At 55.9% G+C, this 15894-nt stretch overlaps 2 protein-coding genes across 2 annotated transcripts in view; one reads left to right on the forward strand and one right to left on the reverse strand.

The window, feature by feature from the left end:
• The window catches only part of ACP7 (acid phosphatase 7, tartrate resistant (putative)), a 19038-nt gene extending 5276 nt beyond the window's left edge, over positions 1 to 13762 (reverse strand). The window contains exons 1-10 of the mRNA XM_004715831.2: positions 13642 to 13762; positions 5100 to 5300; positions 4641 to 4823; positions 3709 to 3832; positions 3378 to 3440; positions 3180 to 3294; positions 2935 to 3042; positions 2797 to 2854; positions 2621 to 2688; positions 2454 to 2525 (exon numbers count right to left, since the gene is read on the reverse strand). Coding sequence (XP_004715888.1) covers positions 2454 to 2525; positions 2621 to 2688; positions 2797 to 2854; positions 2935 to 3042; positions 3180 to 3294; positions 3378 to 3440; positions 3709 to 3832; positions 4641 to 4823; positions 5100 to 5300; positions 13642 to 13762 — 1113 coding nt within the window. The remainder of the gene's footprint in view (positions 1 to 2453; positions 2526 to 2620; positions 2689 to 2796; positions 2855 to 2934; positions 3043 to 3179; positions 3295 to 3377; positions 3441 to 3708; positions 3833 to 4640; positions 4824 to 5099; positions 5301 to 13641) is intronic.
• Positions 13763 to 14704: 942 nt separating this feature from the next.
• LOC101644532 overlaps positions 14705 to 15894 on the forward strand; it is a 63475-nt gene continuing 62285 nt past the window's right edge. Inside the window, exons 1-2 of the mRNA XM_045292706.1 lie at positions 14705 to 14999; positions 15333 to 15426. Coding sequence (XP_045148641.1) covers positions 14705 to 14999; positions 15333 to 15426 — 389 coding nt within the window. The remainder of the gene's footprint in view (positions 15000 to 15332; positions 15427 to 15894) is intronic.

The raw sequence follows: 15894 nt of genomic DNA on the forward strand, positions 1-15894 counted from the left end.
CGTGGGCCATGGAAGAGAAAGGAGAGAGAATGGTCAAAACCCATGGGCTTCAATGGTCGTATTGGAGGAAGCTGGGTGAAGGGGACGTGGGGATTGCCTGTGTTATAAAGATTCCAAGAAAGACAAACAAATGACCCCTAGAGGCTGGAATGGCGGTCCCTCACGGGCAGCACCGACAGGGAAGAGGCATGAGCCGCCTTCTGATCCTGAAGACATCCGACTGCCTGTGGTGGGTGGTGGGTGGGTGAGGGCTCCCCATCAGAAATGCTGCTGCTCTCGTTGGTGTGTGTGCCGGGGCGGTGGGGCGGTGGGGGGGGCGGCAGGCTGAAGGGGGAGGTTCAAGGTCTCTCCCCACACTCCGATCATCCTAATGCACAGTCAAGATGTGGGACTAGTAGTGCATGAAACAGGATTCCGGTCGTTTTTGAACTCAATCCCAAACGCACCGCCGTCTAGGGGATGTCCACACCTAGAGCCCCTACAGGGCAGGGCAGAACTGCCCCTGCGGGCTTTCCGAGACTGTCAAGCCTCCTCTTTCTCCTGAGGAACAGCTGGTGGTTTCGAACTGCCAACCTAGCAGGCCCAAGTGCAGCCACTCTGCCCCCAGGGCTCCTTAGGTGCGGCAGTAAAGCACCTGTAGCTCCTTGCTTACTCATTTGCATATGCAGAGCAGGGGAGCAGCTGGACAAGACCGGTTGCCTGCGATGGCTGACCATGAGCGTGAACATAAGAACCACCATGAGGCTGGCCCAGGACTGGGCAGCGGCTGCTCCGCTGCCCAGATGGTCGCTCTGAGTTGGAAGCGACTTCACAGCTCCTGACCACATTTGCAGAGGGTACGCTGAACTGACCCCCAACAGAGCCACCTACTCGAAGTGGGACTGAGGAGGGCTGGGGGCTCACCCCATGCTCCTGCGGACAGTTTCAACGCTTGTCCCCAATGAGGATCGCGTTGCGGGTACACATTGTTCTGCCTGCTCTGCTGGGCAAAGAGGGGGCTGACTGCTCTCAAAGATTTATAGTCTCCCATCGGTCAGTGTAAGACATGAAAAAAATTAATAAATTATCGAGGGTGCATGAGGGAGGGAGGACGGGGGATGAGCTGATACCAAGGGCTCAAATAGAAAGAACATCTTTTGACATGGATGATGGTAACATATGTACAAATGGGCTTGACCCAAATGTACTTGGATGGATTGTGATAAGCGCCGTGCGAGCCCCCAATAAAGTGATTTTAAAAAGAATGATAGTCTCAGAAACCCACGGGGGCAGTTCTACTCTGTCCTACAGGGTCGCTATGAGTCAGAATCGATTTGATTGAGTTGTCTTTTTCTTTCTTTTTAGATAACGGCTCGTCAGAATGCACTCGGAGAGGATTTACTTGACAATATCTAAGAACAACCCACAGGGTCTGCCCCGAGCGGACACACAGTGCCGGGGTGGGGGTGGCGTGGGGGGGCTTGCTCTCTGGAGAAGGGCTGCTTTCAGGGCTGGAGCAGGAGACCCAGGGTGGTCGCAGAGCATCTCAGAGGGCTAGAGAGAGGGTGCTCCTAAAAGAGCACCGACCTGCAAGAGCTCCTGAAGGCCGCAGCCAGGATCACGGGAGCAACAGAACAAGCCGCGATGCCGCTGTTGTTGCCGTCCGGGTGGTCCCAGCGCATAGCAACCTCATGCCCCACAGAGCGGAGCACCGGCCTGCCCCCACCACCCTCCCGAAGGTTGCCATGGTCCAGCCCACCTTATGGGGCGGCTGCCTCTCTTTTGCTGGCCCAAATCATGAGAGTGTTGGCTTATGCACTCCAGACGGGGGACAATGTGCCCGCGACTTGATGGTGGCCTGAAAGTGGGGGGAGGGGGAGCAGAAGGGACGCTTCTTTTTTGCCAAGGGGATTCCAATGAGGAAATGCAGGATGAGTGAGAGAAATAGAGAATCCCCACCTGAGCCCCACCGAGGAGTCCTGCTGGCGTAGTGCTTACTCATTGGGCTGCTAACCATCAGGCCAGCAGTTCAAATCCACCAGCCCCTCCGAGGGAGAACGACAGGACTTTCTACTCCCGTTAAGAGTTACCGTCTCGGACACTCACAGGGACAGTTTTACCTGGGTCCCGGGTGTCGGCAGTGGGTTTGAATCGAGGGAGGAAGTGACAGGAGCCCTGGTGTCAGGTTCCAGGCACCAAACCCACAGCCATCGGGTCCATGGCTGTTGTCGAACTAATTCCGACTCACCAGGACCCCCTGGACAGAGTAGACCTGCTCTGGGGGGTTTCTGTGACTACAAATATTTGGGGAGCTGACAGCCTCATTTTTCTCCAGCAGAGCAGCTAGGGGTGGGGGGGTGTTGGCTCACCAACCTCGGGGTGAGCAGTAGGCACTTAACCCACAGTGCCACCAGGACTCTTCACGAAATGCGCAGAGGCGAGGAGCCGGGGCTCCCCACACCCGCCATACTCACAGCGGACCCCGTGATGATGTGCACAGGAGCCCGGGGGTTGGTGTAGGGCGTCACTCGGCTGCCATTAAACACCTGGAGGGAGAGACAGAGTCAGGTCACAGGGCATCTGGCCGGGCGCCCCTCCCTTGCCACCAGCCGCGAGGGCCCTGGGCCTCCCGGTGCCTCACCTGGTAGTTGTAAATTGGCCACAGCCGTTCATACGAGTGCTCATGAGCCCACAGCTCCAGGTCGACCCCTGATTCACAGCAAATGGGGAATGGAGGGATCAGGTCTCTGCGTCTGGGAGAGGTGGGGGCCGGGGTGGGATAAGGTGGGAGGGGGGGGTGTCCCAGCGTCCACTCACCGTATTTGTAGAACAGATCCTCCAAGCCATACAATCTTCCCAAGAGGCCTTTGCGGACCTGGGAAAGATGAGCCAGGAGATGATGGAGGGGGTCCCCCGCCTGCTGTGGCCCCACCGCCCCAGAAGAAGAGTCCTCACCCTGCTCTCGTGACTACGACAGTCGTCCAGGTCGGCGTTGGAGCAGTACATGGGCCGGTGCCCCATGGTGATGATCCACGGCCGGGCTGCTCGGTTCTGGTTGGCTTTCTAGAGAGAAGGGTGCAGAGTGAGGAGGCGGGGCTGGGCGGATGGGGCGGGGCTGAGAGCTGGAGGGGCGGGGCTGGAGCAGGCATGGGGCTGGGGGGGATGGCTGGGGGACCCAAGGGGACCTCCAGTCAGCTCACCTGGAGGTCACTCTCCAGCCAGCGGAACTGTCTCTCCATCATGTGGGTGCCGTAGTGGAGAAAGAAGTAGACCTCGGTGGAGAAAGAGATGATGTGGGCAGGGCCCAGGTCCCAGCTGGCGCGGTGAAAAGGCAGATTCAGAGGTGGGGTCTCCTCCAGGGGAGGGAGCCCAGGCCCCCAGCCCCAGCCCCGGGTTACCTGTACCAAAGGCCCTCCGTGTTCCCCGGCATACTGAAGCGAGCCTTGTAGTTAGAGAAGTTGCTGCAGAAAGCAAGTACCAAGGTGGGGTGGGGGGCCTGGCTGCCAGTGCTCCACCCCCCACCCCATCCCCACCGTCAGGCCCAGAGTCCGGCTGGCTCCCGGCCTGCGGGAGGCTAACAAGGCAGCCCCACTCTCCTGTCCACGGTCACCACCAGCGAGGAGCTACGGTTGGAGAGACTCCGCCCACATCACAGATCCACCCACTCCACCCAAGGCAGCCACCCATCCTGCCCCTGCCGCCCCGCCCGCAGCAGCTCCGGGTCCTCACTAGCGTTGTTCGTGGTTCCCAGGACAAGTCATGTAGGGCAGGCTGGCGGCCAGGGGCTCGATGAGTCTCATGAACTTGTCCCCCACGCGGGCGTTGTCCTCGTCCATGTTGTAGGCAAAGTCTCCTGAGGAGGGGCGTGCAGGGAGGGAGGGAGGACTCAGACCTGGCTCTCTTTGAGCCCCATACAGGGAGCTGGTTGCAGCGGTGTGGGGGGCTGTACAACCCTGGGCTTTCCAATAAGTCCAATCCCCTGATCCCTACCTCACACCCACCCTCACTGACTCCCGGAACTGATCCCTAAACCTCCAGTCTCCTTGATGCCAGTCTCTCGGAGGCTGATGCCCAGAGAGGGACAAAGTGCTTGCCCACGTGAACAGAGCTGGTCTGTGAAGATATCAGAGTCCAATTCCAGGTGTCGGATTCCAGAATCTGCACGGGAACCATACTGACCCAAATCTCCCCCTGACCCCCGGAAGGGCAAGGATAACAACAGGCACTCCTTGAGCAGAGTCAACATGCCAGGCGGTGGAATTGCTCCGCAGTGTTTCTAAGACTTTAAATCTTTACAGAGCAGAGAGCCTCATCTTTCTCCCGCTGAGCGCCTAGTGGATTTGAACTGCTGAATTTGTGTGTCCAGCGTTTTTCCCACCAGTGGCACCAGGGCTCTTACCTAGGGCTGTAGTGAGGGTTAAAGGCTTCACACTTACAGCTTATTTCATCATCACAACAAGTCTATGAATTCTGATCCAACGACACAGAGGTAACAACCCAGCCATCCAGATCTACGGCTGGGTGTTGGGATTCAAGCTGGGCAGGATGATAAGCCAGCCGTTGATCCCCCAGGGCCAGCCTCATCCAGCCTCATTCCCCACCGCCTCCATCTCACCACAGTCCACCCCCTTGTGCCTCCAGGCACCTTGCCGAAGCCTCACCCACATGGAGAACAGCGTCGTACATGCCCTGCTGTATGTCCCTGCGTAGCCGGGGGAGAGCCTTTGGGTTTTCGGCCCCCAGGTCCCCAAACACTGCCAGGCGGGGGCTCCAGTGGGTCCCTTTCTTTAGGGTCCTGAAGCGGAACGGACGGCTCCAACCCTGGGCGCTGCCACAGCGGTAAACTGAGGCAGAGAAGAGGGTGGAATTCAGTCGGGGGTGGGTGGGGGAGAAGGGAAGGGGGAGATGCCCAGGACCCTCCCACCCCCACCCATGTTCATTGAGCAGAGGCAGAGCAAGTATCCACCTCTCCTCGGGACCCCCAAACCTTCCTTTTCAGTCCAGGGGCTCAGACAATTGGCTTGCAGATAAGCAGAGGTGTCACCAGCACAGTCTCAGCTTCTAGCCCACACCCCAACTTCTCTCTCCGAACGCCCTTGGCAGCCCGGGACCCTTCTCACCATACTGGACCCCAGGCAGCAGCCCCCGAAGGACCACCCGGTGCATGTAGAGCTTCCGGCGCTGAAGGCCCCCGTCCACAAAGAGGCTGGAAGTGCCATGGGCCCGGAGGGGCAGGGGCCCTGAGAGCTGCAGCCCAAACTGTACTTCTGAGCGGGTAGGGACCCACGTGGTCCAGGTGACCGTCATGGCACCCGGCTCATCTGAAAGGAAAGGAACAGAGGGGACGTCAGGGAGGGGCTGCCGAGGGAATGGGCAACAATAACTGCCACCCCTCGCGAGCTTTGTCCTTAAGAAGTTCACTCTCTGCTCCTGCATTTCCTTGGGCCAAGTCGCTGCCCCCTTCCGAAAACAAAATAACAGTCCCTACCTCGCAAAGGGGAGTGAGCGTGGCCGCATGTGTGGGTGTCTGAGGAGCCCTGCTGCAGCAGTGGTTGTGCACCGGGCTCAAGGTCAGCAGTTTGAAACCATCAACCGCTCCGAGGGAGAAAGATGAGGCTTTCTACTCCTGTAGAGACCTACTGTTTCAGAAACCCACAGAGGCACTTCTACCCTGTCCTAGGAGTAAGAATTAAACTTCCAGGCAATAAGGTGGGTTGGTTTATTTTCTGTTTTGGTTTGGTTTGACCCCACAAACTTGTGAGGAGGCGTAGATGAGTAGATGCAAGTCAAATATGCCTGGCACATCGTTAGGGTCCCTGGGTGGTGCAGATGGATAAGCGCTCAGCTACAGAAGGATGGGGGTCCCAATCCACTCAACCGCGCCTCCGAAGAAAGGCTTGGTGCACTGTCTCCCCGAGGTCCCGGCTGTGGACGCCCCTGAGGAGCACCACCGTGTCTGACATGCAGTTTGGGTGCGATGTGTTCACCCGCCCATGCCAGTGTCTCCACGCTGACTCGGAGCTGCCCCCTGTGGAATCCACAGGGACTGTAAATCTTTACGGGAGCAGAAAGCCTCCTCTTTTTCCCTCAGAGCGGCTGCTGGTTTCAAACTGCTGACCTTCAGATGAATGCATAGCCACTTCTCCAACAGGGGGTCCTCACAAACCCAAACTCACTGCCACCAAGTCCGTGTGGGTTCATCGCAACCCTGGAGGACAGGGTAGCACTGGCCCCTGTGGCCGTTCTGAGTCCGTAACTCTTTATGGGAATAGAAAACCTCATCTTTCTCCACGAGGAGCAGGGTAGCTTTCGAACTGCTGATCTTGTGGTAACCATCATCCCCTCTGCCATCAGGGCTCCTCACATGTGAGTTAGCTGTTATTAGTATTGTGGTTGACTGGGTGCAGGCCAAACGGTTTATTTTTCACACACGTGACATTAATTAGACATTGTGGATTCAGGTGTGTGGAGCCAGCTAAGTCACCTGGGCAGGGCCCAGGGCAGCTCTCGGGCAGCCGGACCGGTGTGGAGCATAGAAGATGGATGGCAGAGACAGACAGCCATCACTCAGGGGAGGTGGGTGGGGTATAGGGCCCAGGAAGGAAGCAGGCCCAGCGCGGCCAAGCCTTTGGACCATTCCGGAGTAATATTTACAAGGTGCCCTGGTAGCAGAGGGGTTATGAGTTGCGCTGCAAACGGCAAGGTCAGCAGTTCCAACCCCAGCCGCTCCGCAGGAGGAGAAAACGAGGCTGTTGACTCCCGTCAAGAGCTCGTCGGTGAAACCGACAGGGGAGGTTTGACCCTGGCCTCTAGGGCCGCCGTCAGTCGTAATCGACTGGAGAGCTGGGTTTTATGCACCTCCATATGTTTAAGGCATCTCTTCAATGTCATCAATGATGCGAGCGCTCACATTAAGATGGTAAAACACCCAAGCGCGTAACGCCTGGGTACAATTGTGTGAAGACCCAGGGTCCTTGGTCCTTGGAAAACGCATACCTACAAGATGTTTTACGGCCGCGTGGTTTCTTTTTTTTTTAATTTTATTAGGGGCTCATACAACTGTTATCCCAATCCATACACACATCAATGGTGTAAAGCGCATTTGTACATCATTCTCAAAACATTTCCTCTCCACTTAAACCCCCGGCATTAGGTCCTAATTTTTCCCCTCCCTCCCCGCTCCCCCCTCCCGCATGAGCCCTTGATAGTTTATAAATGGGTATTTTGTCATATCTTGCCCTGTCCGACGTCTCCCTTCACCCACTTTTCGGTTGTCTGTCCCCCAGGGAGGAGGTCACATATAGTTCCTTGTAATCGGTTCCCTCTTTCCTACCCATTCTCCCTTTACCCTCCCTGCCTCGCCATTCACACCACTGGTCCTGTAGGGCTCATCCGCCCTGGATTCCCTGTATTTTCAGTTTCTATCTATACCAGTGTACATCCTCTGGTCTAGCCAGACTTACAAGGTCGAATTCGAGTCATGGTAGTGGGAGCGGGAGGAAGCATTTAGGAACTAGAGGAAAGTTGTATTTCTCATCGTTGTTACATCGCACCCTGACTGGCTTGTCTCCTCCCCGAGACCCCTCTGCAAGGGGATCTCCAGTGGCCTACTAATGGGCTTTGGATCTCCGGCCACGTGGTTTCTAAAGCAAAATATAGCAAGTTAGCCGAGACCTCACGTGCAGAACAAGGACGGGCGTAGACAAGGCCGGGGCCACATCAGCGCAGGCGCGTGCATGCGCACCGTGAAAGAACGAGGCCCGGCTCTGTGAACTGGCGTGGCGCGATCACCAGGAGGTAGTGTTACATTCCAAAAGCAAAGTGCGAGAACATCTTATTGTCAGCTACCCTTTGTGTCAGGGCTGGGGCGCGGCTGCACAGGTAGGTGACTGCATTTGTTAAGAGAAATGCAGGAAGAGGTGGCTTGCTTACCGGGTGGGTGGGAATGGGGTGGTTAAGAAGGCTGATGGGAGCGAGCTTCCCCACCTCTTTTGTCCCTCTCCCCACTCTTAGGACGTTTGGATGTTAGTCACGCTACGCATTCCCGTCACACACACACCCCAAAATAAACGAATGATGATCGGAATGTGGGGGCGCCCCATAGAGAAGACAAGCGCCAACCAGCGGGCCTAACTCTGAAAAGACAAGAACCCTGTGTGAAGGGCGGTGGAAGAATTCAGGCAGCACGGTTCATGGTCAAGGTCGACTGACAGGATGAACACGCATGAATGACACTGTGACCTGTGCCTGTGAAGACTGTTGACACCGCTGTTTGGTTCTCAGTATCTTTCCCATCATCCAAAGAAAGAAACAAAACAGATCACATAATTACTCCCACCGCCCCCAAGGAGAGGGATGGAGAGGGCTGAACTCTGTGTGTGTGTGTGATTGTTGTGCAAGGCCAGGGGCAACAACAACAACAAAAAACACTGTACACAGATGCCGTCATACGGCAAACCTTTCTTGCAGGGGGACCGTAGGCGATTCTGGAAGGGCTTTCTGTGTGTCTTAGAACGGAACAGACAAGTAAGTGTACCACAGAGAATGAGAACCAAGTGTCTCCGGGTGGGGGGAACACAGCACCAGCAAACGAAGGCCCCAGCCCCCAGGTCGGTTCTGGTGCATAGTAACCCACTATGCCAGAGTCTATGGGGTTTCCAAGATCTGTCCATCTTGACCCGAGCAGACAGCCTCGTCATTTTCCCCACAGTGTCTCTGGGGGCAATGAACCACCCCTAGCCCACAGCGCCACCATGTGTTGGGACTAGAATGAACCCTTGGGGCTGGGCTAACATCAGAGGTCTCCGTGTGAGCTCCTCAAATGTAATATACCAGGGGGCTTCAAAAGGTCCACGAGAGGGTGGGGGGATTCCATTCACTTTTAACTCTTTTCAACAAACTTTCTGGGGCCCTCTTGTACATCCAGATAGAAACATAGATGTGAGCATGCGCACGCTCGCGTACAGCCCGGCACCGCTGTCTCTACTTGCTGATGGGAAGCAGAAGCAATGACAACCCAGTAATATCAAGTGCACCCAGTGCTCAGATCTTGGTCTCTCCATACCCCCATTCCCCAAGAGGCCGGAAATATACAAGACGAGCCTGGAACAATCTGGGGTGCTGCCAAACTAAGGAAGTACCCTCCCCCCCCACACACACACATACACCAAATGATGGCGGTCTACAGCCATATACCCTGAGCGTAGCTGAGTGTGTCTGACCTGAGAAGCTAAGCAGAGCCAAACGTAAACTCAATGCCACCACCGAGAGGATTCCGACTCGCAGTGACCCTATAGGACAGGGTACAACTGCCCCTGTAGGTTTCTGAGACCAACCCTTCACAGTAGTGGAGAGCCTCGTCTTTTTCCCACTGAGCAGCCGGTGGTTTCAAACTGCTGACCTGATGGTTAGCAGCCCAACTCGTAACCACTACGCCACCAGGGCTAAGCAGGGTGGGGCCTGATGAAAACCTGGACAGGACACTGCCGGGTATTGAATACTGGGTGCAGGCCTCTTTCAGGGGTCTCTGGGTGGCATGAACAGTTAGGTGCTCAAGGATTAACCCAAAAGCTGGGCGTTTGAACGGACCCAGAGGTCGCTCAGAAGAAAGGCCTGGGGATCCGCTTCTGCACGGTCCCAGCCTCAAACCCTGCAGAGCGCGGATCTACTCTGCACACGCAAGGCCGTCACCAGCTGGGATGGAGTCCAGAGCAGCTCGTCGGGCGTGTGGTTTTCGCGTTGGGTTTTGAAGGCTTTCGACAGAAAAAGACAAATGCTTGATGAGAGAACTCAGGAGCCAGCCGGAAGGCGTCCCCAAGGGCCACTCAAACCAAACCAAACGCACTGCCCTCGAGTCCACGCCGGCTCTCGCAGCAACCCCATAAGGACCGGGTAGAACGGTCCCGGTGAGTTTCGGAGACTGTCTCTCTTTACAGGAGTAGAAAGCCTCTTCTATCTCCCGAAGAGCTGGCTGGTGGTTTCAAACAGCTGACCTTGCAGTTGGTAGCCGAACACATAACCACTAGGCCACTTGGGCTCCTTCCAAGGGCCAAAGCTGGCACAGCCGGAGCAGCAATCCCACTGGACGTTAGCCCGTAGAATGAAAGAAGTTTCCATGACATCGGTTCGTACCGTTATAAGTAAGTAATGGATTAACTACATTTCAAGGGGCGAGAGAGGTAGGTTTCCTTGGCAGTAAGATCTCAATGCAAAGAAAAGAGAGAATTCAAACATCACCATTAGGCAGGCAGCCCAGTGATCGTAACTGCAGACAGGAGCTAAAGTCAGTGGGCAAAACAATTGAGGAGAAACAGAATTGGTGGCGTCTCCAGAGAGCTATTCCAAGACAGAATGAACCACAAAGGAAAGAACCGTGTGGTGGAGAGACCCAGCAGGGATCGAGGAGACCCCATTCGCCTCAGGAGCCCCCTGCCGCCGTGCCCCGAGAGGGACACAGCACCACATGCTTGCCAAGGCTACTCAGAGCCAAGTTCGCCACGAGAAAACACCAGGTAAACCACAGCTGAGCAACGTTCTGTGAAATCCCTGGCCCCAAACCAAACTCACTGCCTCAGAGTTGATTCCCAGGGAGAGCGGCCCTACAGGGCCGAGTGGACCCGCCCCTTTGGGCTTTTAAGGCTGTGACTATGGGGCAGAAAGTCTCCTCCTTCGCCTGAGGAGTGGCTGGTGGGCTCGAACTGCTGACCTTTCCCATAGCCGCCCAACACAGAACCCACTCCATGACCAGGCTCCTGAAATCACGGATCCAAAAAAACCCAAACAAACCTAAAGTCGATTCTAACGTACAGCTTGGTCCTGTAGGACAGGGTCCAACTGCCCCTGTGGGATTCCAAGACTGTAACTCGTTATGGGAATAGACTGGTCGGCATTCCCAAAATGATATCTGCCTCGTGAAGACAGAGAGCTGACCAACAGGAGGAGGCTATGGAGCGAGAGAAGCTAGAGTCCACCCCAGGAGCCACGGAGGAAAAGCCTGGCGATCTAAGGCTGAAGAATCGGCCCTGGAAACCCCACACAGCGCCCAGTTCTGCTCTGCCAGCTGAGAGTTTGCCAAGAGTGGGGCTCAACTCAATGGCAACTGGCTGGCGGGACAGATCAATGCAGCACAAAGTGACATCTGGGATTGGATCCTGGAACAGAAGCATGTCACTGGTGGTCAAAATGCCCACCATTCCAATAAGGCCCGCCGTCTGGTTCGTGGTCATGTACCAGGACTGGTGTCCTGCTAGTGCTGTAACACCAGGGTACAGGAGCTGTAGCATCTCTGCTGTCTGAGCTAAAGTCTAGAGTTGCTCTTGTTAGGGGCCTCCGAGTCTGTTCCGCTGGCTCCTAGCACCCCTACGGGCAGCAGACAGGCATGCTGCCTGGTCCCGGGCAGCCTTGTGAGCCTTGCTATGTTAGAGCCCATTGTTGCTGCTGTCAAGCATCTCATTAACATTTCTAGAAATAAAGGATTTAGGCTTGATCCAGCCAGTCTAAATTCCAGATTCAGGCTGGGTGACCTGGGGGCAATTAATCATCCTCACCTCTGTTAGCCTCAACTTTCCTCTTTTGTCAAATGGGCGTAGCCATGATGCCAACAACTGAATATTGAGCGAGGTTATCCACAAAGGCACTTTGTAAGAGAACATTTGCTGCTATTATTTCGCCCAACCGCCCAGGTCAAACAAAAGTCAGCACTCAGCAGGTAAGAGCCTGATGGCTTTTCACACCAGCCCCTTATTGTCCCTTCCCAGATTACAGAGGCCTCTAGGTGAGGTGACTTCTTCAAGCAAGTGCCAAAGCCAGTTCATTCATACAGTTTCTGATTCCAACCTGCAACTCTGTGACTAACCTCTAAGAGCAAGTTGCTTTTAAAATGTCAAGGACACAAAAGACAAGGAAAGGCTGAGACGCTGTGGCAGAGAGGAGGGGACCGGAGACAGAGAAAAGAAATCCAGCAAGGGTTCCTGGCTCCAGACGCAGTGGAAAATGCGGTGGGATCTGAATCATGGACAAAGCTTTCATTTGTAGCATTCTACCCAGAGCTCACGTCTCCGTTTGGACCTCGGGATAATATTAACATCAGGGGGAGCCAGGTGAAAGGGGTGTGGGCACTCTAGACTTCCTTTGCTACTTGTCGGTCGTTCGGACATCATTTCAGACTGAAAGCAAAAATCTTGCTGAGAAAGTTACTGCTGGTGTGGAATCTAAGAAGACTAGGCAATTGGCTATTCTTGCAGGTATGAATACATCACCCAGAGCAACACGTGGCAGCAGACCCCATGCAGAGGCAGAGATGAGGGTTCTGTTCCTGAGCAGACGTACGCCGGAACCAAACTCACAACCGTAGAGTCGATTCTGGCTCACAGCAAGCCCGTGGGACACCGCAGCGACCCTGTGGCTTCAGGCACTGTACCTCTTTGCGGGAGCAGAAAGCCTCATCTTTCTCCTGCAAAGCAGCGGGTGGTTCTGAACTACTGAACTTGTGGTTAGCAGCCCTTCTCCTAACCACCAGACTCACAGAGAAGTAAAGCAGTGCTCCGCTTCATACACACACACACACACACACAAACACACACACACACACACACACACAAAACAAAAAACGCGTCTTTTGTTTTGTCAAATTCGGTTCTTTTTCGGAAGACGTCATTTATCTGAATAGATACTAGGTTCACTCGTCATCTTAAATAACCACAAAATACTTTTCATTTCTAATAAGGCAACTTGGCAGCCGTCATGCCAGTAAACAAAATCTCTTTGAGCGTCTCATTACTTTTTTGCAGTTTAAAGGGGTCCCAAGACCAAATGGTATGAGGACCACTGACTGCTGCCCATGGTGTGCAGTGGGCTACAGGGTGGTCTGTTAACCATAACGTCAGTAGTTCGAAACCACCAGCTGCCTAGAGGGAGAAAGACGAGGCTTTCTACTCTCATAAAGAGTTACAGTCTCAGAAGCCCACAGGGACAGATCCACCCTCTCCTATAGGGTTGCTAAGCGTTGGAACTGACTCGAGGGCAGTGAGTTTGGTTTTGTTCCCCCTCAAATACCGTTCTACCTCCTCCCAGGCTGTCACTCGTTTACTCCTCACCAGACCACTGTGCAGCCGGGCTTCTACCATCCCACTGCTTAGATGAAGAGGCAGAGACCAGAGAGGTTAATTCACTTGCCCAAGGTCACACAGTAGGTTAAAAGTAGCAAAGCTGGAATTCCAACCCAGGTAATTTGGGTCCAGAAGGACCAGAGTTCACCTTTGATCTCTCTAGGGCATCTCAGCCCTCATCTGGATCACACGGAGGAGGAGGAGGAGGAGGAGGAGGAGGAGGAAGAGGAGGAAGGGTGGGGGTGGGGGACAGCTAAATCACCTCATTCTGTCACCAATTCACTCATTGACAACTGCCCTGTTCGGGACAGACTGTGCGCTAACATGTGGGGCCACAGAGACAGGACAGTGAGACCATGAGCAGGGACAATGCCAGCCCCTTCTGGCTCTAGGCTGGGCACCATGACCATTTCCCAGGCTGTCCATCAGAGGCACCCTAGCTACAATCCCCATTTAACAGAAGCAGACAACCAAGGCTCGGGAAAGACAAACCACCTGCCTAGAGTCCTGAGGCAATCACCCCGTAGGCTTCCAGGGAGGCGCCTGGGAGACTTACCTGGGTAGGACAGATGGACTTGCTCGGGAGCAGCTGTGGGTGCCTCAGGGGCCCCCTGGACTCCCAGGGAGAAGACAGTGAGCAGAAGACAGCAGGCCCAGCAGGGACCAGGGAGGCACATGGTAGGGGAGAGGGCTGGGGGCAGAGAGGAGAAGGGGAGGGGTGTGCGGGTGATCAGACAGGTCAGGGCCAGCAGAAGGCCTGGGAGGATGGAGGATGGAGGCGATCAGGCGATGGCAGGGTCTCAGAAGGTCCTCCCGGGGGTGGTTGCCCAGCTGCTGGGGAGAGAAACCAGACTGCGTGTCACTGCCGTGGCAGCCTGCCCCTCTCTAAGGCTCCGTGCTCACGTGGGTCATCCTGGGCCGTCTCACTGCATTCCTATGAGGTGGCTGCTGCTAGCATCCTCACCCCCATATCTCAGGTGAGGCAACCTCAGGAACCAGGGATTAAGTGGCACTACTCGGATGTGGGAGCCCAGGCAGGCCTGGTTCTTAAACATAATTCGTTTGGCTTAGGGCACAGGTTCGGGGGTGGGCTGGGGGCTCCATGCAGGAAAGTGCCCTTGACAACACACCCCCCCCCCAACTTCCATTGCCTCTTCTCCTTCATCCCTCAATCCCCAGCCTTTCATCTTGCCCTCAGGGACACCCCCACCCCGTACTCCTCCCCACTCCATCCTCACCTTGGCCTTAGTTATCCCAGTTCCCCCAACTCCAGCTCCAGACCCCCAGCACCCCATCTTGCGCCGTGTGGCCCCGGTACAGGCTCCCAGTATCCTCGCCTACTCTTACGGACCCCATTTCCTCTTTCACCACCCGTACCCCACAGCACCCCATCCTGACTTTAGGGATCCCAATCGCCGCATCCCACCTCCACTTCTCCCCCATCCTGCTCCTGCAAGCCACCCTCCCTCCCCTCCCCGGAGCTCCGCCCACTCAGCTTGGCTTCCAGAGGCCAAGGACCTGCGGGACGGAGCCTGCAGGGCCGGAGCTCAGAGGCCAGGAGCTGGGGTGGGGGACGTCCCGGGAACCCTCGGCTCACCCTGGGGGCGCAGCTGCCCCGCATGCGTCTCTCTGCGCCAGTCCCGCCGCGCTATTTATGCCTTTGCAGCCGCCGCCGCCGAAGCCTCCGCCGCCCACAGCAGTCCCAGCCCCGGAAAACCGGCCACCTCGGGGTGACGGGCTCCCCAGACAGCTGGGCTCCCGGGTCCCACAGGTCCGGCCGGTCTCTGGCGCCCCACGCCCACCCGCCCGCGCCCCCGGGGCGGGGCGCGGGGAGGGGGACTCCGGAAGGCTTGGTAGGACAGCGCTGCCGCCGCCGGCACCTCCGAGGCAGCCACCAGGTGAGCGCCCGGACAGGTAAGGTTGCTCCCAGGGGAGGGGGCTGTGAGCTGGGCGCCCCAAAGCGACCCTGCGGAGCCCACAGGGCACGGACTCTGGCACCTGGCCCCCACCCGCGGCCCTGGCAGATCCCAGGGTCCCAGGTGTGCGGTTCAGGCACCTGTGACCTCAGGGGGGATTTCCCCATCCTTTTCCCTCCAGGACCACATCCTTCCCTCTGAGATCCTTCCGCCTTCCACTTCTCCCGCGCTGACCCACTAACTCCTCCCCGGGTTCCCAGGGCGTCCCCAAAAACAATAAAAGCAGCATCTTAGAGTCAGGGCCCTTGATAGGCGGTGCGTCCATTGACAGCATTACCTGCCCTCAACCTCCACGGACCTGGCTTTCTGACCTGTGAAACGGAGGTGGCAGTAGTCCAGACCCCACAGGCTGCCGGGAAGATTCAGTGAGTTCGCGTCGGAAAGGGGCCTTGGGCACAGCCTGGCGCGAGTGAGGGCTGGGTGAGAACGGGCACTGATGGTCGGACCATTCATAGTGCCTGAAGCCCAGAAACCATCCGCCACCCTGCTTCTGTCAACGTTGGTTGCTGTTGGAGCCCAGTGTCCCCAAGCACACTAAGAGGTTCCCAGACCATGGAGGGGGGGGGTGTCCCCTTTGTTTTGGGGTTTTTTTCTGCCTTAAATATTGTTCTCTTTTACTTATGATTTTTATTTTTGACATTTTATTGAGGGCTCTTACAGCTCTTGTAACAACCCATACATCAATTTTATCAAGCACATGTGTACATATGTTGCCATCATTATTTCCTAGATATTTATTTTCTATTGAGCCTTTGGTATCAGCTCCTCTTTTTCCCTCCCTCCCTACCCCCCTCATGGCCCCTTGGTAAATTATAAATTATTATTGTTTTCAT

Source organism: Echinops telfairi, unplaced genomic scaffold (genome assembly GCF_000313985.2).
Source record: "Echinops telfairi isolate 266 unplaced genomic scaffold, ASM31398v2 ScPeMD7_655;HRSCAF=1070, whole genome shotgun sequence".
Lineage (NCBI taxonomy): Eukaryota > Metazoa > Chordata > Mammalia > Afrosoricida > Tenrecidae > Echinops > Echinops telfairi.